This window comes from Macrotis lagotis, chromosome X, assembly GCF_037893015.1.
Source record: "Macrotis lagotis isolate mMagLag1 chromosome X, bilby.v1.9.chrom.fasta, whole genome shotgun sequence".
In the NCBI taxonomy this organism is placed as follows: Eukaryota; Metazoa; Chordata; class Mammalia; order Peramelemorphia; family Peramelidae; genus Macrotis; species Macrotis lagotis.
This window is the reverse complement of record NC_133666.1, coordinates 290,613,271-290,639,589: the sequence shown is the minus strand read 5'-3', so window position 1 is coordinate 290,639,589 and position 26,319 is coordinate 290,613,271. Positions and strand designations below refer to the sequence as shown.

Below are 26,319 nucleotides of genomic sequence, written 5' to 3'. Positions count from 1 at the left end.
TATTGTGCATAGATTAGTTATTTTTGCTTCTGGTTGTTACCATTCCTGGTACCTTCCAAGGTTCTCACTAGGGATTTCCAGTCATTCTGGAGCTTTCTTGAGAGAGTCTTCCACTCTCTCTACCTCTGGATACAAGGCCTTGAAACTTGCTACTATCTCTGGTCTTGCTGAGCATTATACTATTAATTATAGGTTAGACACCTGCCAGAAATAGGATTTCAGAATAGTCAGCACTATAGTTATAATAAATAGGCATGATATTAAATTGTTTGGGGTTTTTTTAGGGAAAATTTACTATCTCTTGTAAAGATTCAATAAGACTTTTTCTTTCCTGATTAAATTCCAAGTATGCCACATGTAGCATTTCTGAATGGTAATACTGAAAAAGTCATTTTGATTCACCATATGCAAAATTCTCACTACTGTAACTAATAACAATTTAACCATTTTAATCTGTAATATATTTTTATTTTGTTAAATATTTCCCAATTATATGTAAAAATTAAAACTATTTTTTTATTTTGAATTTTAAATTCTCTCTCTCCCTTTTATCTTTCCCCTACCTCTTGAGAAGGCAAGTAATATCAACATGTGAAGTTATGGGAAACTTATTTATATATTAGCTATGCTGCAAAAGAAAGCACATACAAAGACAAAAACCTGAAATAATTACTGTATTCTTGAGTTATCAGTTCTTTCTCTGGAGGTAGATAGTATTTTTCATCATGGGTCCTCTGCAATTGTCTTTCTCAGTTGTTTACAATATTGCTATTGTATGATGTTCTCCTGGTTCTGCTTATTTTACTTTGCATCAGTTCATGTCTTTCCAGGTTTTTTCTGATACCATCCTGCTCATAATTTCTTATAGCACAATCATACACTAACAACTTGTTTAGCCATTTATCACCTCAATTTCCAGTTCTTTGTCACCAGACACATCATTTTTGTGCAAATGAGTCCTTTTTCTTTTTCATTTTATCTCCTGGGGATATAGATCTAATAGTGGTATTGTTGGATTCAAAGTTTATGCATGGTTTTATGGCCTTTTGGAGGTTGTTCCAAATTGTTCTACTGAATGGTTGCACTACTTCACAACTCTACCAGTAGTGCATTAATGTCCCAACTAAGTGTAAATGTACTGTCAACTGATGCAATTTGGTCCTTTAAGTCATTTTTAAATCCAGGTCCTTCTAAATGCCCCCCCTTTTGTGAAATAGTGTCTAGTCTTCTGGTCTTGGCTATCGGTATAGACGCTGATGCTAGCCACGCTGCCCAGTTGGATAACATTATGAACATTATTATAGGAAGTGGGGAAATCCAAAGGTCTCTGGATTCTTACAAGACCCTTTGCAAAGTTTCCCCCCCAGAAAAGGTAGTAGTGGAAGACCAAAGCAGAAATGTTTCCCTCTTCTCCATCCCCAACTGACTTTCTCAGAGGTGTTAAGGGAATGCTTTCATTGCACTTTCCCTTCTCTGAAATTCAGATCTCTGTTAGATACCTGAATCTTTGGGGTTTTGAACAGGGCTTCCATTTTATGGATAAACCACAGAGTATCCTAAGTGATGTGGACTTCATTTCCACACTTAATGCAAAGCATTTGATTGAATGACTGAGACTTTTTCTCATCTCTTTAGTGTATCAAGGCATATTATCACTTATTTTAAGTAGGGTGGGATGATTTGATTGATTTATATAATTAACCCCTCTCCCACTTTTCATCTTAGGTACCAGAGTAGATGGAACACTGGAAGTGAGGTCAGGAAGAACTTATTTCAAAACTCTTCTCAGCCACTATTATGTGATTCTAGACAAGAGTAACATTGACACTTTAATTTTCTGAAACTCAGTTTTCTCCTCCATAAAATGAGGGTGATGGAATAAGTAACCTCTAGACACATTTTTGGTTTTAAAATGATACTCTGGGGATTTTGTAGCAGTTAGATTCAAACCCTACTTTAATATCCATTCCTATAGGACATTGCTGTAAGTATCATCATTCTCCTCATACCCACCAGTAATTAGGCTTCTCACATACCAAATATAAATTAATACCTAATTGTAAAGAGTAATTATTGCAATAAGATATTTTCAAATGTTCCATTTCTTGTGGAGGAATGAGGGCAATATTCCCAGCAGCGGCCTCATGATATCCTAAAGTCCCTATTTGCTCATAGGACAATGTAAACCCACACAAACATACTCCCACTGAGGGTAATCTTGTGCCACATGTGTGGCTCATGCTCCTTCCTTCAGGGACAAAAAAATGTCAATTATGGCTCTGAGCTATCTGTTGCCACTTTTCCCAGCATAGGCCTTTGTTGACCATGACCTTTTTTGAGTAATTTGAGGAATTATTCTTTAATCTGGTTGATTGAGTTTAATAAGTTCAACACAATCATATTCATCTACATTTACATAACTTCCTAAATAAATAACAATCCTTATATAAGTCCAGTAAAATTTTAAGTCCAGTCAGTTCTAATTCCATGGCCTCTCTCTCATCTGTCTTCCCTTCTTCCCTCAAACTGTCGTTCATCCCAGTTCAGGCTCTCATCACCTTTCCTTGCATTATTAAAATTAACTCCTAATTGTTTTTCCCTGCCCCAGGCATCTCCCCCCCCAATCTGTCTTGCAGACATTTCTAGACAAAGTCCCTCAGGGGTTCCTTACAGACTCTAGGGTCATTCACAAGTGCCTGTTTAATATTTAAAGCTCTTTTCAAGCTGACTCCAATCTATCTGGCCAGATACTAGAATGGTTTGCCATTTCATTTTCAAGTTCATTTTGCAAATAAGGAAACTGAAGCAAACAAGGTTAAGTGATATGCCCAGTATTACACAGCTTGTAAATGCCTAGGGCTAGATTTGAACTCAGGAAAATGAATCTTCCTGACTGCAGATGTGGCACTCTATCCACTGTACCACCTAGTTGTGTGACATGAATTACCTTTTATTTATTCTCTTCATATTTTACATATAAGAATTATCTCCCCAGATAGAGTATATGATCCTTGAGGTCCAGACTTTCATTTCTATCTTTGCATCTCTAGTTCCTATCATATCTGGCATAAAGGAAGCACTTAATAAAGGCTCGTCAATTGACTTATGATTTACAAAGTGATTCCCTTGTGATGATCCTGGGAAGTAGGTGGTACAATTATTATTCACATTTCCCATATGAAGAAATGTTCTGAGGGGTCAATTGGACTATCAAAAACATACACAGAGCATTTCCTGTATGCAAAATATTGTGGTGAACAGTAAGAAGATGATACTTGTCCTTGTGGACATTATAGTTTAGTAGAAAATAAAGTTTTTTATATGTGGTGGAAGAGGTACATAGTGCTATTTAGGGGAAAGAAGGAAGAATGACTTTTGGGACGAGGCTGGCTTTCAAGAAAGAATGGCATTAGAGATCAGTCTTTGATGGATAGGAATCAGATAGGAAGAGCAGAGAGAGGGCATTTAAGAGGAAGAGGACAGGAAAAACACAAAGACAACAAAGTCAAGGAAATAAATAATCACATTTGTCTGGAGCATAAAGGTGAATTTGGGAAGATTTAGAAAGGGAGAGTAGGTATGGTTTTGATATCTGGTTAGAATTGAGCTTTTATTATTACATTTTCCAAAAGCTTTCCTTGCTTTGAAGAGGGGGAGTGCTTTTCTGTACTTGGCAAACAAGTTAATTGGTTTCTGGCTGCTTTAACTGACTGCTGAGTTTTCATTTAAAAAATAAAGCTAGAAAGACCATCTCTCCATGGCCATGATGAGTCAGCCAGTTTAGCAACACAGTTCTCTTGGGTGTTTGATATATAATCACTAAAACAAAATAATACCACTTCCTAACATTCAAATACTGGATTGACAAAGACACTGCCTGATAATATACCATGTTAAACCATAATCCAACTCCAAATCCTTTAAAGGTCAATGGAGCATCCTTTTTATTCAAGTCACTCTAATGATTGGCATCCTTTAGACATGATTCCCACCACTCACCATAGAACACAGATAAAAACAAAACAAAATAAAACATAGCTCTGAAGGGGGAAGACCAGAAGAATAACTGACAACCTAAATGGAGAAGGATGAACAATATCTAATTTTTTTGATAAGGCTTATGAAATTCCTGTAGCTGCTTAGAATTGCTCATGCTGAAAGACAACAATGGTTTTCTAGCTAGTCAAAGGAAAGATACAAAAGATTTTTTAAAAATCTGACTCAGGTCACCAAAGAAACAATAAAATGTCATGTAGTTATCAATTTATCTTCACTCTTACTCTTAATCAAAACTTGATCACTTTCTTGAAGCTTTCTTATTGAAACTTGCTAAATTCAATTTATATAGAGGAACTGAGCACAAAGCCCTGGTCTGTTATTTATTCCCTGTCATCTTAAGAAAGTTACTTCATCTCTTAGAACTCAGGTTCCTCCTCTATAAAATCTGGGGAATGTATTGAACTGGTCAGACAGCAAACATTTATTAAATACCCACCATGTGATAGGAAGTACTGTGAATGCTGGGGATACAAATAAAGAAACATAAAAAAGGAATTTTTTCTCATAGTCTAAGGGAGGACAACGTGATACTACTATGTACAAACATGCTATATAATAGGAATACAAAATAATCATAACTGTGATTATGAAGGGAATGAACTCTCCCATAAGACAGAAGCAGATAGCAGAATAGATTAAAAACAAGAATCCTAAAATATGTTTTGTTTATTAAAAATATATTTGAAGCAGAGAGATAAGCACAGAGTAAAGGTAAAAGGCTGGAGCAGAATATATTATACTTCAGCTAAGGTTAAAAAAAAGGCAGGGGTAGCAATCCTGATCTTAGACAAGGCAAAAGCAGAAAAAAAATTTAATTAAAAGGGATAAGGAAGGAAATGACATTTTTCTAAGAGGTATTCATAGGCAATGAAGTAATGTCAATAGTAAACATATATACACCAAGTGGTATAGCATGCAAATTCTTAGAGGAGAAGCTAAATAAGTTACAGGAAATCACAGACAGCAGGACTAGATTCCCTCTGTAAATTAGATAAACCTAACCACAAAATAAACAAGAAGGAAGTTGAGATGATGAACCGAATTTTAGAAATGTTAAATATGATAGACCTTTGAAGAAAACTGAATTGGGATAGGAAGGAATATACATTCTTCTTGGTCGTATATGTCACCTACACAAAAACTGACTACATATTATGGCATAAAAACCTCACGATCAAATGTAGCTAGGCAGAAATATTAAATGCATCCTTTTCTAATCATGATGTAATAAAATTATATGTAATAGAGGTCATGAAAAGTTAGATTAAAAATTAATTGGAAACTAAATAACCTAATTTTAAAGAATGAGTGAATCAAACAACAAATCATAGAAATAAAGAATTTTATCCAGTTCAATGAAAATAAGGAAATATAAAAACTTGTGGGATGCAGTTAAAACAGTTATTAGGGGAAATTCTATATCTCTAAATGTTTATATGAATAATAAAACAGAGAAGGAAATCAATTAATTGATCATTCATCTAAAAAGCTAGAAAAGATCTAATTAAAAATTCTCAGTTAAATATCAAATTAGAAATTCTGAAAATTGAAGGGAAAATTAAGAAAATTGAAAATATGAAAATTATTTAACTAATAAAGAAAGTGAATAATCTGACCTAGTAATGACCTCATTTTCTCCCAGTAAAATGTGAGGTCAGGTTATCAGATGAAAATGGGGTTAGGAGGGGAAACTGAGAAGTTTGAAGAAGAATGGAAAGGCTTGGAAAAAGCCTGTGTGGTGAATGAGATAGTGAGTCAGGGAAGTACAAAAGGATTGCCTTGCTTGAGATCATATAACAAATTTTTTGTGGATCCATTTAACACAGTTTCATGATTTTCTCCAGCTCTATTCACCCAACAATACATGAATATGAGAAAAGGCAGTGGATGATAGGAGAAAACCAAGGCTGGAATTGGCAGAGTAAGTTTTGCAATAAGATAAGGGGGCTGGAGACTCAAGAGGACAGTGTGGTTCACTAAGGAGTTAAGGTGTAAAGGAAGGAAATTGCAGGTGTAGGAGATTGTGGTGTAGGGATGTTCTGCAGTTTTCAGAAAGTCAAAGTGACACTGAAGAAAAAGGCTTGTGGATTCCAAGATAGAAGGATCCTTCTTCCTTCAATGTTTCAGTGATCTGCATTGTACTATATATTTTAGGGATATAATAGAAAGAATAATATTTTATATATTACATATAGTGCTATAAGGTTTGCAAAACACTGTATCCATGTAAATGTGTGTACCCAGATGGTCTTGGAGGAGAGTGAGATTGGTGACTTAGCAAGGCACCCGCCTCCCCACTTCAATTCATGCGCTTGTCATGGCATCACTTCCTCCATATATGCATATATGTGTATACAATTTCACTTGATAACACAACCTTTTGAGGCAGATGCCATTATTATCCTCATTATACAGGTAAGAAAACTGAGACCCAGAAAGGATAATGTTTTGGTCCAGATTCACACAACCTCAATTAGTATAAGACAGGATTTGAATCCAGGTCTTCTTGAGAGCAGGTAAAAACATACTGTTTACTGCACCACCTCTAAATATAAGTTGTAATATAAGGCAAGGAATACATAAGAAACAATCTCTTCTGTCATAGACATTATAGTTCTATGGAAAAATAAGATAATAAATACATGGAGAGAAAGCAAGTTAACAAGCTAAAACAGTAGCTAAGAACCCATTTCTGCAGGATAGAACCTCAGTGCCCTCAGGACTTGAGAGGAAATTTTCCTTCATAGTCAATTGAAATTTTGGTACCAGTGAAGTAAGGAAAAAAACTCTCTGTTTAAGGAAAGTTCCATTATTTTGCAAGAGAAAAAAATTGCTTTCTCCCTCATATGTTCCAATATGTTCTCATATTTCTATATAGACTAAGTTGGTAGTAGTACATGGCTTCTATAGTAACATCCAATATTTTAATGCTATATTTGCTCAGCTTATGAGGAAGAGACAATATGGCAGTGTAATCAATGTTGTCAACCAGAATGCAGGATTTTGAGCTCAAGGTGATATGTACTCCATTTCCAAGTTACTTTATAAAAATATTTCAGTGTATTACTATACTCATTTGGGCAAGACTGCCAACATGAACAAGAGCAGAAATAGCTTCTTAAAGTACTCATGACTCAGTGAAATGAAAAAGCTGGCTGGAATATTCTAGATGGAAATTTGAAATACTGAAAAGGAGATACAAAGGTCAAAAGCTTTGACCATGATCCATCAATCCAGGAAGGGGCAAGGAGCCAGAGAGATTAAAGATCCTTATGCAAAAGTCAAAGGCTGATAGAAACCTTGAGTCAGACACTTGTGCATCCCATTTCCTAAGAGTTTGCTGGGTTGAAGATGATGGCTTCTAAGACTGTTAATCTCATTTTTAAAGTTTTTATCTCTAATGGTAGGAGGGATTTTATCCATAGGGATTTTATATATAGGGAAGCTCAGTAAGAAGACTCTCTTTCAATTCAGATTGGAAATTGTCCTGTTAAGTATAGTTTTTAGAGAGGTCCCTGTGGTACTGAGAAGTCTTATCCCATCCTCAGGATATAAGAGGAAGGAAACAATTCTGGCCTTCCTTAGGACAGTTCTCTATCTACACTGTGCCTGATTGTCTCAATTATGAAAAAAAAATCTTAATCCCAGAGAGGGGAGGAAAGAAAACAGAGGTTAATTGTTTCTGAAGCCCCCAACCTACTTTTTGTAATTCATTTAATTATATTCATAATGAAAAAATGGAAAATAATTGCACAATGGAAGCTGTTTGAAAGGACTGAAAGACATTTAAATCGTCATGAAATACTTAAAGTATGCTGGGTTACCACACTCTTAACTAATTTAAAGGTTCTGTTGAATTTGTCAGTGAAGTAATTCAAATAACAACTCTCTCAACAGACATTCTTCAAGGGTCCAATGATCATTCTATAATAAAATAATCACATTTCATCCTACTTAAGGATCAGAAAACATGGAAAGAGAATTTAATCAAATTCAAAATATTTTTTTCAAAACAAAAATTAAAGAGCACAGGTCATCTGACTTACTAAAGAGTGAAGCTGCTTTGAATTATATGGAATTTAACTAAATTTCATGATATGTAGGAACCTTAGAGACCACTACTTCCTAGCTCATTTAATAGATGAGGAAACCAAAGTCCAAAGAGAGACTTATTTAATTAAGAAATTAATGGCAGAGCAGGGACTAGAAAACCACTTCCCCATTACACTTGGGACTGTCTTTTTGAGAGTGCACAGTGTAAAGACTTCCCATAGTCCAACAATAAGAGGCAGAGAGGTATCCTGAGAAAAGGGCTGAATTTGGGGTAAGGAGGATCTGAATCCAAATTTCAATTCTTCTACTAACTAGTAGTTTTCTCATCTTTAAATAGTAAGGGTTGGAATAAATGATCCATAAAGTAATGCAATGATCTCTTACATATACACACACACATACATTCTCTCTCTCTCTCTCTCTCTCTCTCTCTCTCTCTCTCTCTCTCGCACGCCCTCTCCCTCCTCCTCCTCCTCCCTCTCAGTCTCCCTCTTTACCTATCCTACAATTTTTATCCTGACAGTTACTCCAATCAGTTTCACTCATTCCTAGGTTAAATTTATCCACTCTTCAAAGAATGTAGAATTAATCTCAAAACTAAGGTAGCAATTTGACCATTTATCTATGGAGAAATCTGATTTGGAGTGACATATCATATAATATATAATAATATATTTTTTCTTTTGGAACCCAAGAGTTATCCATTGTAGATATAGTTCTAAGAAACCTAACATCATAGATTTAGAGATGCTGCCTTTCCAAAGGACAGCTTAGTTAAAGCAAGCCAATGAAAAGGGGTTATAGGGAAAGACAGACAAAGGTAAGCAAGGATGGATTGAGAGCAATCATAGAATTATAAAACCCTAGAAATGGAAGTGACAATAGAAATGTAGTCCAATTCCCTTGTTTCACAGATGACCAATGGATCAGACTAAGAATCAGAATGGTGGAGAACCAAGTAAATAAAAGCAGAGGCACTTTGGGGAAAGAAAAGGAACTGTTCATAAGAGTACAGAGCTACTTGTATATCTTCCATTTCAACATGATCCTTTTAGCAGTATTTCAAATAGCAAACCTTTCACCTAATCTGAGCCCTGAGTCCTTATTACATTCTATTGAAAATAAATAAATCTCTTAGTTAATATTCTTAATAAATCAGATTATGTTGGGGAAAATACCTCTCTCTTTCTCTCTCTCTCTCTCTCTCTCTCTCTCTCTCTCTGTGTGTGTGTGTGTGTGCGTCCCTCTCTCTTACCAAATCCTTCCTTCTGTTTGAACACCTTCTTCACAGTGTGGCAGGCGGAACCATCTCCGAGGCATACACCACAGCGATCTTCAGTGGCATTGGAATCAATTTCATAGTCACAGCCAACCATCTGAAGGAAAAGAAAGCCTCCAATTTAAGTGAGTCATCCATTAGGAACTGTACCCAGACTTCCACTGCTTTATGACATTTGGGAGTTACACATAATGGTAGCAAGAGAACCAGATGGCACCTGCACTCATCAAGGGATCAGCCAGTCAGTTTGGGAGTCAATAAAGACCAGTCCACATGGCATGCTAGCTAGGCTGCCCTTTTCCATGCCAGCAGCGACCTTCCATGACATGGCTGGAAACCCTAAGCAAAGAACCAGTAGTTAAAATTCAAGTAGCCAAGACTCCTGGATGTGTGCATCTTGGTTCCTTCCAGGGTCATCAAAGTCATGGTCATTTCTTTTTCTATAAGACCAAACTCCATCTTCTGTAGGAAGTTTTTTCTATTCCCCAGCTGCTGTCCTCCCTCTCAAACCACCCTGTATTTAACTATTTGTATAAATTTGTACTTTTCACTTTATATTTATGCTTTTTGTTGTTATTGTTATTTGGTTATTTCAGTAGTGTCTAAATTTTTATAATCCTTTTGTTTTTAGCATGGAGGAAGTTGTCAGCAGAGATACTAGAGTGCTTTTCCATTTCCTGCTCCATCTCATTTTACAAGTAAGGAAGCTGAGGTAAACAGGATTAAGTGATTTGCCTAGGATCATATATGTAATAAGTTTCTGAGGGCAAATTTGAACTCACAGAGATGAATTTTCCTGAGTCTAGACCCAGTGTTCTATCCACTGTGCCCCTTAGATGCCCCCTCCCCATAAATACACAAACATATACACGTGTATATATATATATATATATATATATATGTGTGTGTGTGTGTGTGTGTGTGTGTGTGTGTGTGTGTGTGTGTACACACACCTATATAAAGTGAGATAGAAGTGATGGATAGTTACAATAGATATCATTGTCTCCTCCATTAGAATATAAATACATTGCCATAGATGTTTATTTTTTAGATTTTCAGTTCCTAGTGTAGTGTCTGGTATCTTGTAAGTGCTTAATAAACACTGGTAGAATAACCATCTAAGTAAAAATTATTGACTGTCTGCTTCTTCATAAATTACTATGTTTTTGGAGAAATTGTTTCAAAAGCATATTCTATTGGGAGAGATCATAAATGGGCTGAAGGTATTCACCCTGAAAGAGACCTCAGAAATCATCCAGTCTACCCTCCTCATTTTGGAGATGAGGAAAATGAAGCTCACAGAGGTAGGGTGATTTGCCTAAGGTAATATAGTAAGCTCAGTCTGAAAGCACCCATTAGATTTTTCCACTACACAGTGCTGCCTGTGGTTGCCCCAGATGGCTTTCTTAGATCTCCTGCCTCCTGCAACCTTCCATATAATCAAAGAACCAAATAATAACATTGGAGAATGTTTTTCCATACTATTACAAATAATACACATAATGGATTTTCTTTGTCTCAATTATCAAACATTAATTACATGTTAATTAATAGGAGCTGGGTATTAAAAGACTAAGCAATTTCTGCCCTCAAGAAGCTTCAAATATCCCCTCTTTAGTGATCCTCAGGAGGGGTTTCACTTTTCCTTCAACACCACACCTCCCAAATCTGACCAGATGTCAATTATGAGTATGACCTATAAGTAGATCTTTAATAGTCAGGGTGCGAAACTAGCTCTGTAGGAAAACTAAGCAAGAAAAAGAGAATCAGGGCAAATTTTATGAAAAGAATAGTGATGATAAAAAATGAATGATACTTCCTTATGTGAGCTTAAAATGCATGTGTGTGTATATATATACATATACACACACATAATGTATTCCACACATACATTATATATGCTAACTTTCACAATAGAAACATTTTAACATGGTAACTTTGTGTATCAATTATTCTGTATTTAAGTGTATATTGTTCTTTTCTGATAGACATCATGCTAAATGAACTTCTGGCAGCAGATTATATTTTGATGATTATGATGTTTTAAATGCAAATGCATTTTTGTCACTTTCTTAAGATATTAGAATAGCAAACTCATTTTACTTCTGATGTCACACTCATACCTTTCCTCAAGAGGTCTATATGCTAATCTTTTTCAGATACTGAAAATGCTGAGGATCCGAATTCTTTAATCCAGGAGGGAATGCAGTTTTATATATAAATGACTCACCAGGTCTATTTAAGGATAGTGGGAAGTAACCTCAGCGTTGACATTTGTAGGTTTTAAGTTTGAATATTGGTCTGGATGCCAAACATCACCATAGGAATGGAGAGTTGGCTAGAAATATTATGGCACGGTGAATAAAGGGGTTGACCTTGCTTGCAGGAAGACCTGCCTCTGACGTTTCCTAGCTAATTATAGGCAAATCACTTCATGTCTCTGAGCCTCAGAATGGGAATAAATGGGAATAAAGATAATAGCACTCAAGTGACATACTGTGGGGATCAAGTGAGATAATATGTTTAGGGCATTATACAAACATGAATTGTTTTCATTACCATTTGCTTTGTATGGTTGGGGTACTTTTTCCTCAAAAAATTTTTATTTTTTTTGTCTTATAGTTCCTCTTAACCTCTACAGAGAGCCATTCTTTGTAACAAAGAATAAAGAAGGAAAAAAGATAAAGAAAAAATAATTCAGCAAAACCAAGCAACGTATAATAATGTTCTGAACCTATAGTCCTTCACTTCCTCTAAGAAGAAAGAAAGATGTCTTTTCTTCTTTGTTCCTGAGTGCTACACTTAAAATTACACAACATTCAGTTTCAGGTCTTATTGTTGCTGTTGATACTGTTTCCCTCTATATTGCTTTAGTGATTATGTTTATGGTCTTCCTTATTTCACTTTACATCAGTTCTTTCTGTCTTCTGAATGGAGCATTTTCTGAGCTCTTAATTGTTTTTTGGGGGAAAAGATCATTGATAGAGTGGTTTTAGAATGACTGTTGCCAGATATTACCATGGTTGTGGCATTTTATTTCCTGTCTATGTAATATATGCTATTTATTTTAAAAATCATCTTCCTATACCCCTGTCCCCAAGGAGGACTGTTCAACAATAGTGACAAAACCATTACTTCTACACTATCAGGAATCACTAGTGACCCAGCTTCTAAATGGAGTATTGTCTATGATCTACCTCTGACAGATCAATGGAGCTCAGAAGCTCTAAGCTTTAGGTTCATGACATGACTGACTTTCATCCATACACCTTGTAAGGGAAGAATTTCTCAATGACGCAGTTCCAGAAAAAGATAAGAGGCATAAATATGTAAGTAAATAAATGATAGTAGTAGGGGGTTACTTATGGCTAGGATTGGAGAAAATAAATGGCAATGGCCCTAATAATCTACTGAGATATATCCCTGCAAAACACTGCAATGTGAATGATTACAAGAGATACTTGCAATCACCAAATGAAGAGATAATTATCCTGTTCATCAAAAATGGAGGAAAAGAAATTGTCCAGATGTGGCAATTCAATGGGAGTGAATAAAATGTCAAACATTTAAAAGTGATATGATCATGCCAAGATTGCATACCATAATAAGCTGACCTTTAAAAATCACATTCCTTCATTCATTCATGAATTTAGAATAAGTCAGGGAAACCCAGCACAAGAAGGCTTCTGAATCATTTTTAAGTATTTTTTTTTCATACTGTATCCAGAGCCAGGGAAGATTAAATATTTTAAGAACAAAGAAAAGTTAAAACAAGAAAAATAACAACCTATAGTAAGAAGATCTCTAGGGCTATCATCAGAAGACCTAGGTTTAAGACCTGGTTATGGAATAAGTCACTTTCTCTAACCTGGCCTCAGTTCCCTTATCTGGAAAGTGATATCTAATGTTCCTTCTATCTATGACTTTCTAGAATTTAAAAGGGCCCCTTTGAGTGGATGGTCACATTTGTTATGGGGGAAAAAATAACTAGAGGCTGTGATAATAGATACCAAGGGAGAAAATATAATATTTTTTGACTCATATCTCATCCAATTTTTCCTCCCTTCCATTGTGCCCCAAACAAATGAAAACAAGTTAATCAGGTGGCATACTTTTTAAAAATACTGCTAAAATGTATTAGACTTGAAAGTGAAATTGAATATAGAGTCATGAGGCCTAAATTGGATTCTTGACTCTGATCTTCTGATACAGAGGTTAGGCTGTTGTCTTTAGAGGTAAAGGAACTGGGACCCCAGTAAGTCACATACTATCTATGTGTACATGGGCAAGTCACTTCTTTTATATGAACCTCAGTCTACTTATCTAGAAAATGAGGGAACTGACCCAGGGAACATCCAAAGTCCCTTCTGGCTATAAATCCACAACTGCAGTTTTAATTCACCCTCTGAGACTCAGTTTCCTCATCTAGGACAACAGATTTAGAACTACAAAAGGAGCTTCAGAGATTATCTACTATTCAACTTGAACACAGAAAGAAACTAAGGTCCAAGAGGTTCAGGGACTAGCCCAGATAATATGGCTAGATGGAATTTGAACTTTGGTCCTCTGACACTCCAAAAGTGTCCTTTTCACTATATTAAACTATCTTCCTATATAATGAGTGATCTATTTTCATTATAAATATGACATAGGATTGTTGTAAGCAGAAAACTTCGAAAACTTTAAAATACCTTTTATATGGAAGGGAAAAAAAACAAGGGAGGGGGGCTTTATGTTATCATTATTGAATCTTATGTTCAGATAAATGTCTCCAAAAGGGCAAGACTCTCTCTTATAATCAGATCAAGAGACTGATTAGATGACACTTACCACACTGGAAATTACCTTGTATGTATTTTGAATATAATTATACTATATATATCTCTGCATATTTACATATATATATATTTTTCTACTGATAGCTTTTACAAATATATATTGTGAGGATATGACTATTTCATTATTTATAATCTCAAAGAAGAGCCTAGTCAAGTCAATCAACATTTTTAGGTATCTACTATGTGCCAGATATTGTATTAACGAAGCCCCCACTTAAGACAAGATGGAGCACAGTACTTTAGTTGAAATGAGATCACCACTTCATCCATGAGCATTGCTTATTAACAGATAGCAAAACCTAGAGTGTAAATCATTTAGTTTTCTTGGCTTAATTGATTTAAACTAACTACAACTCCCCCTTCTGGGGATATACAAATCTAATTCAGTTTCAATACTGGAAGACTGAACTTGTTTAAAAAATTTCCTCTGCAAAAAATAGGAAATCGACTTCCTTTCCAGGCTCTAGTCTGCTCTGTGAAGGTTGCATATCTTTAAGAAAGGAGCTACTTAGAAAAGAAAAGAGTAAAAGTAGTCCTCTGTATAGTTACAGAAGAGTAATTGGTCCTATTGTTCACTCTTTTTTTACCCCAATTGTAGCATAATAGGTATAGCCCCAGTCCTGGGGTCAATAAAGCCTAATTTCAAGTCTTGCCTCAGATATTCACTAACTGTGTGACTTTCTGATGGTCACTGAACTTTCCTCAGGCTCCATTTCTTGAGCAATATTGGAATGATATACTCATCAATTATCTCACAGAGTTATGATGAGGATCAAATGAGATAATGTATATCGTGAAATAAAACTATTGATGTGGAGAGAAAGTTAGCTTTCTGCAAAGTCCCAGTCAGTACATTTATTTTTGTTTGATACCCATCTTCTCTTGTGTTTTCAGGCCCCATCAAGGAGGGGCTTTAATTAAAGGCAATCATCTGCTTGTTAAGGAGACACCTAGCTATTCCCTACCTCTCCCCTTCCCCATCCATTAACAACTCTAATGCCTCCCTATTATATCTAAGATGAAATACAATACTCTCTTACCCTTCATGATGTCATTCCCTCCTCCCTTTCCAATCTTCTTACAATTTTCTCTCTTTCAAGCATTCTATGAGAGGACAGCTGGGTGACACCAGTTCTGGAGTCAGGAGGAGCTGAGTTCAAATACAGCCTCAGATACTTGATACTAGCTGTGTGACGTTGGGCAAGTCACTTAACCGCAATTCCCCACCAAAAACAAAAATAAATCAACAGAATAAATTTTCTATGAGCCAGTGATGAAGACTGCTTGCTATTTCTTATACACAACACTCCATCTCCCAAATTTGTGCTTTTTTATTTCAATGACCTCTTGGCTTCCCTGATGTGTTAATTAAAATCCTACCTTCTGCAAGAAGCCTTTCCATTTCCCTTTAATGCTAGAGCCTTTTTTTGAATGTGGTTGTTTAGATGTTGCTTTCCCCTGTTAGGTTGTGGGCTCAAGGGCCAGGGTAGGTTTTGTCGTTTCTTATATCACCCAGAATGGAGCACAGTGCATGATGGAAAGTAGGCATTTAATAAAAATTCATTGACTTAACCTGACTTGCCCCCACTTAACCCAATTTGGTACTGCATAACTGGACTCAAAGAAACCTTGCCCTCTATTTTCTAGGACAATAAATCTACTTGGCTTTGGATCTCCTGCCCTGGGGCTAAGCTGGCTTGATTGGTGAGAGCCACGTCCCTTGCTTTCTCTATCTAGTTAGCTCATACTAGATCATACTGACACAATAGCTTTTTTGTCCTTGATTCTCAAAGAAGACCATGACATTCCAGCAGGCATTTACCTACACCACCTTACCATGTACTCTGTTGCTACTCATTTCTCCCTTGTATCCATTCCTACTTTCCACCTCTTGCCCCAGACAAAGTAAATAAATCAATATTTTCATTACATCAGGAAAGGATATGGCAATCTGCTGTCCAGTGATCAAATCTACAACCATGACTCACCAGATCTAAATTTCCTCCCTTGACTTCCCTATATGTTTTGTCTTCCTCTGTGAGGAAGGAGGCTGTCTCATGTTGCATTCGTATTCTCATTTCCTACCATGGAGTAGGTAGGAAGCACCAAGAAAGACAAAAACTAGTCCTTGCTAAGGCACACTGGTGCTCTCAAAAGTATGTGGGTTGTTTGTGTGTGTGTGTGTGTATCTATGTGTTTCATTCATTTAACTGATTGTAAAGTGAAAAAAAGGGAACTACAACAATACAAATAAAAAGATCTGAAAAAGGGACTGAACTACACGAAAAAGACACAACAAAGATTTCAGAGTAACATAATTAAATATCTTTGTCCTCTCAGCAGAGATATAGAGCTCATTGACTGCAGAAAATGGCAGGCACTATTAGAAGCCATCATTGTATTGGTTCATTGTTTTTGCTTAATTCTTTTTCTTCCTTACAAGGAAGGGCTCATTTCCCAGGAGTGTCATGAAACTGGGAGATTTAATTTTCCAAAATGAAACAACAAAAAAACCTATTTTAAGGACAAAAAATGCCTACTATGTGTTCAGGACTGACCAGATGATTTTTTTTTTGTTAACATATCTCATTATTTTCTATTCTGATTTTTCTCTAAAAGGTTAATATTTCCTTTATGGGAAAAGTTCCCTGAAATTAAAAATTGGAACTCAGATAAAAGTGTTAAATCTCCTTCCCTAGTCCATCATAAAAGTATTTTTTTCTCTAAAATTCTTAATCATATTATCCAAGGCTGAAAGGCAACCACAGCTGTGAAGAAGGCATGATTCTTGGTTTTCTGATACAACACTTTCTAGACTGTAAAGCTTCAGTGATTTCAAACAATTATAGCTGGGCTATGCTTATCAAAAGAGATAGATAATGGAGTCCTGTTCATATGAATAAATGGACCAGTTACAATGAGCCTTTACCTGGCATTAATACAATAACCCCTACCTGCAGAGCTCATTAATATTATCAGCTATCTAAAATAGATTCACAATTTTAAAATGATTTCTGATAAGCTTCAAAAACTCAAAATCCTGTCCATTAAAATAACAAGGAATGAAGCAGCTTGGAAAAATTCAATCTGATATATGACTGTGATCAAATACTATTGTTATAAAAAATGATGATCTCAACAATCTCAGAAAACATGAAAAGACATGCGCAAAAATAATGAAGAATGAAATGAGCAGAACCAAGAGAAAACTCCATACTATAATAGCTATACTATTTTTAAGAATGACTTTGAGGAGGTGGCTAGGTGGCATAATGGATAAAGACCAGCCCTGGAGTCAGGAGTACCTGGGTTCAAATCTGGTCTCAGACACTTAATAATTACCTAGCTGTGTGGCCTTGGGCAAGCCACTTAACCCCATTTGTCTTACAAAAATACCTTAAAAAATGACTTTGAGCAGATAAGTTATTTTGATTATACATATATATTATATATGCCCAAAATAATATATGAGGAAAAAACTATCTGAATTGAGTAAATAAGTTATTTTGACAATTATATATATATATATATATATATATATACACCCAAATTATAGGTATTTATGAAGAGAAACACTTTGTATTCAGATAAAAATGATAAATTGAAGAAGTATGGAATGGTTTTACATATATTATTTATATGTACTTTTGTCTAATGATAGAAATCTCAAGGACTAGAAGGGGAAGGAAGAAAAAAGAAATTTACATGATAATTTTGATAAATATTTAAAAGTTGTATATACTAACTAGATTTGACATTTCAGGTACAATCATCTTTTTTTCAATTGTACTGTGTTACAGAAAAAAGCAACTATAAAGGACATTTGAAGAAAGAGGCTAGCTACATATAGAGAAAGAACTGATAAATAGAAATACATATAGAATGGATATGTATAGAATTGATAAATACATATAGAACTGATACATAAATACATATAGAATATAACTATACATATCTATAACCATATATACATAAATTATCTGTGTCCAATGGTAGCCATCAGGGGTGGGGGAAGAGAAGAAAAAGGAATCTGCATGATAATTTCATTATATATTTAAATGTAATAGCAAGTTATGCGTGGTAGATTTGCAGTTTCGTGTACCATCATCTTTTTTATTGAAATATGTTATGGAAAAGTTTGCTTTATTTCATAAATTAAAAAACAATAAATTTCAACAGGCAATATCAGCAAATAGCCTGAGTATGCTATTGTTCTACCCTGCATCCTATTGACATTGTAGAAATTCTAATGGGGATCCTGGAGATCACTTAGGCAAAGGGTGCTTAGCATTTTGGAAAAGCCTAAGGACTTCACAGAATGTTTTATAAAGTTCAAAATAAAATGCAAAATAATTCAAAATGAAAATGATTGCATTGAAATAATCATTGTTGGGGTGGCTAGGTGGCACAGTGGCCCAGAGCACTGGCCCTGGAGTCAGGAGTACCCGGGTTCAAATCCGGTCTCAGATACTTAATAATTACCTAGCTGTGTGGCCTTGGGCAAGCCACTTAACCCCATTTGCCTTGCAAAAAAAAAAAACTAAAAAAAAAAGAAAAGAAATAATTTTTGATTTTCAATCATTTCAGTCCTATCTGAGTCTTTGTGACCCCATTTGAGGTTTTCTTTGCAAAGATAGTAGAGTGGTTTGCCATTTCCTTCTCCAGTTTATTTTACAGATGAGGAAATTGAAGCAAACAGGGTTAAGTGACTTATCCAGGGTCAAACAGCTAGTGTCTGAGTCTACATTTGACTTCAGATTCAACATCCTATCCACTGTGCCATTTAGCTGCTCTATATTAAAATAAAGTTTAAAAAACCTCATTTTTTTTTAAGATTACAGACTGTTGACTCAGATTCATCTCCTCACTTTACAGAGAAGTCCTGAGTATGGGACAAGTGAAATAACTTGACCAAGGAAGCACAAGTTAGTCCTACCATATATAGAACCTGATTTGAGCCCAAATCTTTGTTTTTTTCCCAAGGCAGTGGGGTTAAATGACTTTCCCAAGGCCACACAGCTAGGTATTTATTAAGTGTCTGAGGCAGGATTTGAACTCAGGTCTTCCTGATTCCAGGGCTGGTGCTCTATTCACTGCACCACCTAGCTGCCACGACCTCAAATCTTCTAACTCTCAGTTCAACACACCACCTGCTTTTCTGTGAGTAGTTCTCTAGTCCATTTTAGTCATTAGGGACTACATTAATGTCCAGGTCTCCCAACTATATTCTTATATCTTTCCCTACTTTGTCTCTCTCAAGAGAGAAGAGGGACAAGGGTAAAAGGAACACACATTTATTAAAAAAGTCCTATATGTTGGGTGCTGCATATTACAAATATAATTATTATCTCATTCACATAATAATTTTGATATATATTTGAAAGGTGATGTTTCCACTATACATTAAGGAAACTGAGGCAGACAAAGGTTAAATAACCTGTCTAGAGTCAAATAGCTAGGAACTCACTGAGGCTGAATTTGAACTCAGATTTTCTTTTATCTGGTATAGCATTCTATCCAATGTGCTACCTTAAGTGCCTCTATGGAAGTCACTTAGTTAAGTTGCTTAACTCTTCAATTTCCTCATTTGTAAAATAAAGGGGTTGGACTAGATGGCTTCTGGAGTTCTTTCCAATTCCAAATCTATAGCTACATGGCCACAAAGGTTCCTTTTCACTTTAAAAATCTATGAGGATTCATAAATAAAGTTTTTCTCATTGGTAAAAAATGAAAGCTAGCTGAAGATGCAGTCACTTCTGTCAGAGATTTTAAACCTTAAATATAGATTCTAAATAGGATGAGGCAATCAGGACCTTGCCAAGGACATTCTAAATTGAGAGAGCACTAATAGTAATTACAATTCTTTAGTAGTTTAGTAACAACAGAATTTGGCATCTATTTAGAATAAGTAAAAGAAACTAAGTTAATGTGGTGAGAAGAGCTGGTAACTCTTTTCTTGTTTACCCTACATCCTGCACAGTAACATCCCTAAGACTGGTTTCTGAAGGTTCCTTGCATGCCATTTATCCCAGAGCATATTTGGTGGTGCTAGTATCAGGAACAAATTTTCCTGGTTACAACACTCTTAAGAAGGAATGTTATTGTTAAAAAACTACCATATGGATCAGGGATTAGACTCATTCACTTGGCAAGAACTATGGCAATAGATCAAAATTATGGAGAAGTACATTTTGGCTCAACATAAGGACATTTTATTTTTTTTATTCTTATTTTTTTTAGGTTTTTGCAAGGCAAATGGGGTTAAGTAGCTTGCCTAAGGCCCACAGCTAGGTAATTATTAAGTGTATGAGACCAGATTTGAACCCAGGTACTCCTGACTTCAGGGCCAGTACTTTATCCACTGCGCCACCTAGCCACACCAGGACATTTTATTTTGAATAATTAGAGCTGCTTCCAAATAGAATGGTACTCTTGAGTACATAGTGAGTATCTCTTCATTGTTGATGTTTAAAAAGGAAGCTGGGCCACTACTTGCTGGACATAGATTAGGTAAAGTTCAAGACCTGGGTAGTTTACTAATTTATCTAAATGACTTATAACTTTGTGATTGTGTTAATTTAAACTAATGCTTAGTATCACCTAATATTTAACATATTTTAATTACTCGGAGGTCCTAAACTATGGAGAGCAGAGAAAGAAAGTGGTACATAAATGAAATAGAATATTACTAGATTGTAAGATATGATAAATACAGGGAAGCAGAGACTTACTTGAAAGGCAGAGCCAGAATGATAATATATACACTATGATTACAAGATAAAAGGAAAGAACCCAAAATAAGTGAAAATTAGCACTCAGCTAAACTAAAAGCAGGGCCTTAACTTTACCAAGATATTTTTAGGATCATAAAGGATTTTAGATTAATAATGATTGATTTTCTTTCTATAACTACCTATCAAATTTATTAAGGTCATTCTCAATCATTTTCTGTATTCATAAGTGCTACTAACCTATCCAACTTTACATCATCTTCATACTTAGAAAAGAGTTCTAGACTTTATTCATGTCATATTATAGAAATATAGAGAACAAGCATGATTTCACTGAAGAGATATAAAAAGATGTAGCAAAAATAGATATAACATTATCTCCCCCTATTCCTCCGGATAGATGGAGGTCATGTGTGTAGAATACTGAATATATATATATATATATATATATATATATATATATATATATATACATATATATACATATATATACACACACACACATATATATATGCAGCTTTTTATGTATGAATAACTTTAATGAATTTTTTCTTTTTATGATTTTTTCTTTAAAAATTATTATGAAAGTGGCTCTCTGGGAGGAGTGAAAAGGATAATGAGGGAAGTTTGGGTGATGTCAAAATAAAAGATACTAAAAAATTTTTATTTTACAATTAAAAACCTAAGAAAAGACAAAAAGTACCCCTGAGCAACAGCAGCAACAACAACTGAATCACAAAAATGTCTGGCACTAAATAGCTAATATACTTTTCTAATAGAAGACAGTTTTATTTTATTATTTTTAGGCATAATTTTAACAGCCTAGTCATTAAGTTTCCTAGCCATAGTCCATTAGAAGGACAGCGTCTCATTAGTTTTTCAGGTATCCTCTTTCCTCTCAAATTCTTTGCCTTTGAGACTCTTCTCATTCAACCACTAGAGGCTCCCTTGCCCCCCCAGGACTTTCCTGATTTCATTTGTGTTAGACTCTGTAGCTCCATTTCAGATTTTTTTTTGGCAAAGATACTAGAGTGCCATTTCATTCTCCAGTTCATTTGATAGATGATAAAATTAAGGCAAACAGGGTTTGACTTGCTAAGTCATATATCTAGGAAGTGTCTGAGGCCAGATTTGAACTCAGGAAGACGAGTCTTCATGACTCCAGGTCTGGTGCTCTGTCCACCAAACAGCTCTTCAAGGCTTTCCAGTGAATATTAGAACTAGAAGGCTCTTTTACTGACTTGAAATAACGTGTTATGGTAATCTCATCTTCATCTATCTAGTTCTATGAGGAGTTAATCATGGAAAATAATACCATGATCTTCATAACATAGATGTAGATGTCACCAATTTCAAATCCCTTGTTTTACAGATGAGGCTCAGAATAATTTATCCAAAGTCACACAAACTGGAGAATTAGGATTTGATTTCTAGTCTTCTGATCATTCTCTTAGAGGGTCACACTAATTGCAGATATATCGATCCTATATGAACTTTTCCAGCAAGCTGTCTTCTATGAAACAGAACTATACAGTCTGAGGAAAGTTATTTCTTGAGTTAAAACCATATTTGAGATATGGAGACACTATCTTGAGTCAGTGACATATTCCATTATCGTTTTCTACACCAGTCATAAAACCTTGGAAGATTTTCAGCCTTCCAGGGAGCTAAATCCCAGATTCTTTTTTGCTGTCATACTCCAGGAAAATGCAATTAACAGGTAGATAAGCTCTCATAAAAATCTAAATTTAGCTTCCTGTCAGACCAGGAACCATGAATAATGACCTTTCTACTATAAACTTTTCTGCAACTAAATCTCAAGCAATTTTACAAGAGTTAATTTATGATCATCAGTAATATGGAACCTTTTTCCAGGTCAAGCTGTCCACTATGCATTTCCACTCATATCCATAATCTCTCCTACTGAAATAATGGACATTACTTTGTTATAGTTAGATAATTGGCCAAGAGTACTCTATTGATGCCCATGATAGTAACATGTGAATGGCCATATCAAGTCTTTTAAAATAGATTATTGTATCAAGAACTTATTAAGTTAGTAACTGGACTTATTTAAAATAACCTTGACAACTTCCCTCCATACTTGGAGACAATAATGTTAGTTTTATTATGGATCTCTTTCCCTCTCATAAGTGTACCACCTTAATAATAGTAACACACCCGACTAAAATAATTTACTTCCTCCCCAGACTATACTTTCCAGGCAAGTCTTCACTCATTAAGCAATTATTAATCGCTTATAATGTGTTAAACACAAGGAATATAAAGGAAGACAAAAAGTATACCTTCTCTTAAGGAATGCATAATATATGAGGTTGCTTGTTGGTAAAGGGAACTGTCTGACTCACCAAGTGGCTTCTGACTTTGCTTCTAGTTAACCTCAGATTTCTGACTGCTCTTTTCATAGCTATACCAGTAAAGATACACTTTCAATTTATATCACTCTTATATATCATATCTCAGGAATTCCTCCACCCCTTTACTATGTGGGCAAATAGCTGATGATGGAGACACAAGAGAATATCTCAGACTGATTGAATGTGACTGTATAGAGACTTGGAAGTGGATAAAGATATCAGAGAGATAACACTCCTCACCTCTTGCCCCCATGTCCAATAGCACTTGAAATCTAAATTCAGAAAGTAGTGAAAAGCCTTAGACACACAATGCAAATCAAATGGCATAACTTAGCATTCCACTGCTTTAGGGGTGTGTGTTTGTGTGTATGTATGTGTGTGTGTGTGTATACACATGCATGCTTTTAATATTCTTGGCATCTACTCCTTTTTTCAACTGTCTCAAAGAATTTCTAGTAACCATCAAGATTCACTTCAAGTACCACCTTCTGCCTGACATTTTTGTTGTCTCCTCGCAGTTAGTGCCTTTCCTCCAGTGCTACCTTTGCATCTAATTTCTTCATACTTCTCTATAGACACACTATTTCCCTTGGATTGATTATAATTATATTGCTTGAGGGTAGGGACTGTTTTATTTTTGTCTTAGTATCTCCAGTGCCTAGGAATTCGAAGGACAGTGTCTCATTAGCTTTTCAGGTACTGTGACAGAGTAGGCAATTAATAAATATTTGTTGATTAAATGACTCCCTAGACTTATTCATGACTTCCTTTCTTTAGAAGCATAAAATGGCACTGGAAATGGCATAAAAATCATATTACTCAAGTCTTTTTAAGATAAATGTGTCTTTACTTGAAGCCTATGTATGTGATTGTTTTATGACAATTTCTCCTAGTGCATAAGATAGCAACAGGTAAGATAAGAGTCTTAATTTCTTGAGACTGAACTGACGACAGAATGGATGACTGGTTAATATTCTCTCTAGTTTCATCTACTCCAAACAAACCAAACATATGCTACTCCTGGTGCTGCTCCTCCTTCTTCCTCACCCCCTTTCTCTTTCTCTCTTTCTCCTGCTTTCTAATAAGGGAAACTGTATAAATGTATTTTGTGTGTGTGTGTGTGTGTGTGTGTGTAAGAGAGATTTTGTATATATAAATATCTTATGTTTTCTTTTCTTTACACAGAAAGGCACTGGGGAATTCTAAATGTGCATGTTTCTTGAGAGATTATTGACTCAGAAGATGCCAACTAATTAAAGCTAGGTGTTGAAGTGGATAAGAGTACTAGGCCTAGGGTCAGGAAGACCTACTTAAATTCAAATCTAGGCCAGTCATTTAATCTCTCTCAGCTTCAATTTCCTCAACTATAAGATGGGGATAATAAGATCATCTACCTTTACAGGGTTATGGTGAACATCAAATAATATGATATTTGTAAAGCATTTAGCACAGTTTAATAAACTATTTAATTAATAAATGTTTATTCCCTTTTCCCCCTTCCCATTTAATTATTGTAAGTTACTGTATATTCCTATTGTTGCATATAAGATTAATAGTAGAATAGTGTTATTGCATATATCTATTAAGAGCCCAGGTAAGAACCAGCTAATACCCTTGTAGAATCCATTTCAGGACCAGAAGTTCTTCAGAATTTGGTTGCCTCTGAGGCAATGTGTTCAGTGCCCTTTGCCTCTAGCTGTTCTGATTTTAGCACCCTGGACACTTTATTTAAGGTTATTTGTGGTACTTGCTTCTCATTGTTAAGTTTGTGGCTTTCAAACATGTTCCAAGGCTGATAGGCTCAAGTTTTACCTTAGATATAATGTTCAATTATCTTAGGAAGTCTTGAATATCATAAAATTCACCTAATAATAGACCCCCAACCTTGCCCATATCTCTTTAGGTCATTGAAGGAGGTAATAGTCATAACATGGCTACCACATACAAGACTCTTATGGAGAATGATAAGCTTAGATACATACTTGACTCCTTTGGCTACCTTTTGACATCTTAAGGGAAGGCAGCTCTCACATCTATGCTAAGGATTATTCCATTACTGTTTGATCACATCTTCCTTGGAACCTGTGTCATTTTCCAAAAGGAATTTCAGCTGCTCCAGAGTATCCAGATACTCCAAGAGTATCTAGTCATCAACAACTGCAACTACTCCTCCTCCTCTTACAATTACTACTACTACTACTACTACTACTACTACTACTACTACTACTACTACTACTACTACAACATTATTATAGAGAGTGCAATTGCAATGGGTTGCAAACATTATTAGGATGACAGACATATGCTTGCAAAAAAACCAAAACTATTTTATGAATAACTTAACACAGGACAAGTGCTCCAAAGGGGTCAGAAGAAGCAATACTGAGACACTCTGAATGTCTCGTTGAAGAATTTTAGGATTGGTTATACAGCATGGGAGACAATAGCACAGGATCATCCAGCATGGTGTACCCTCATCAATGAGGATGCTGCACTCTATAAGGAAGGCATAACTGAAACACTCAAAGGAAATATGACATCGGTAAGTTTACAATACCCACTCCAGATGTTCACATGGACTATTTGTGCCCAACCTGTGATAGAGCACTCTAAGTTCACACTGGTCTGATCAATCACAGTAGGACACACTGTAATTTATCTCAAACATAGTGATGCCATTTTGGTCTTCTTCAATAATGAAGGACAAGAACCAACCAACTACTAACTTACTATTACTACTTGCTATTTCTTGATTTACTACTACTATTACTACTACTACTACTACTACTACCACCACTACTCAACACATATAGCACTTTAAGTTTTGTAAAAGTGTTTTTCAAATGTTATTTCATTTTATCCTCACATCAACCCTTAGAGGTAGGTGCTATTATTAATTAAATTTTTCAGATAAGGAAATTGAGGCATCTCAGTGCCTAAGGTTACAGTGCTAGAAAGTATTTGAGGCTATATTTGAACTC

General features: G+C 35.4%; 1 protein-coding gene across 5 annotated transcripts in view; it reads right to left on the bottom strand.

Moving 5' to 3' along the window:
• Positions 1–26,319, bottom strand: part of ADAMTS12 (ADAM metallopeptidase with thrombospondin type 1 motif 12) — a 534,583-nt gene that overhangs the window by 117,162 nt on the left and 391,102 nt on the right. For all 5 annotated transcript variants that reach the window (XM_074208421.1, XM_074208422.1, XM_074208424.1 and 2 more), the window contains one exon: positions 9,368–9,488. In XM_074208421.1, the coding sequence (XP_074064522.1) occupies positions 9,368–9,488 (121 nt within the window). The remainder of the gene's footprint in view (positions 1–9,367; positions 9,489–26,319) is intronic.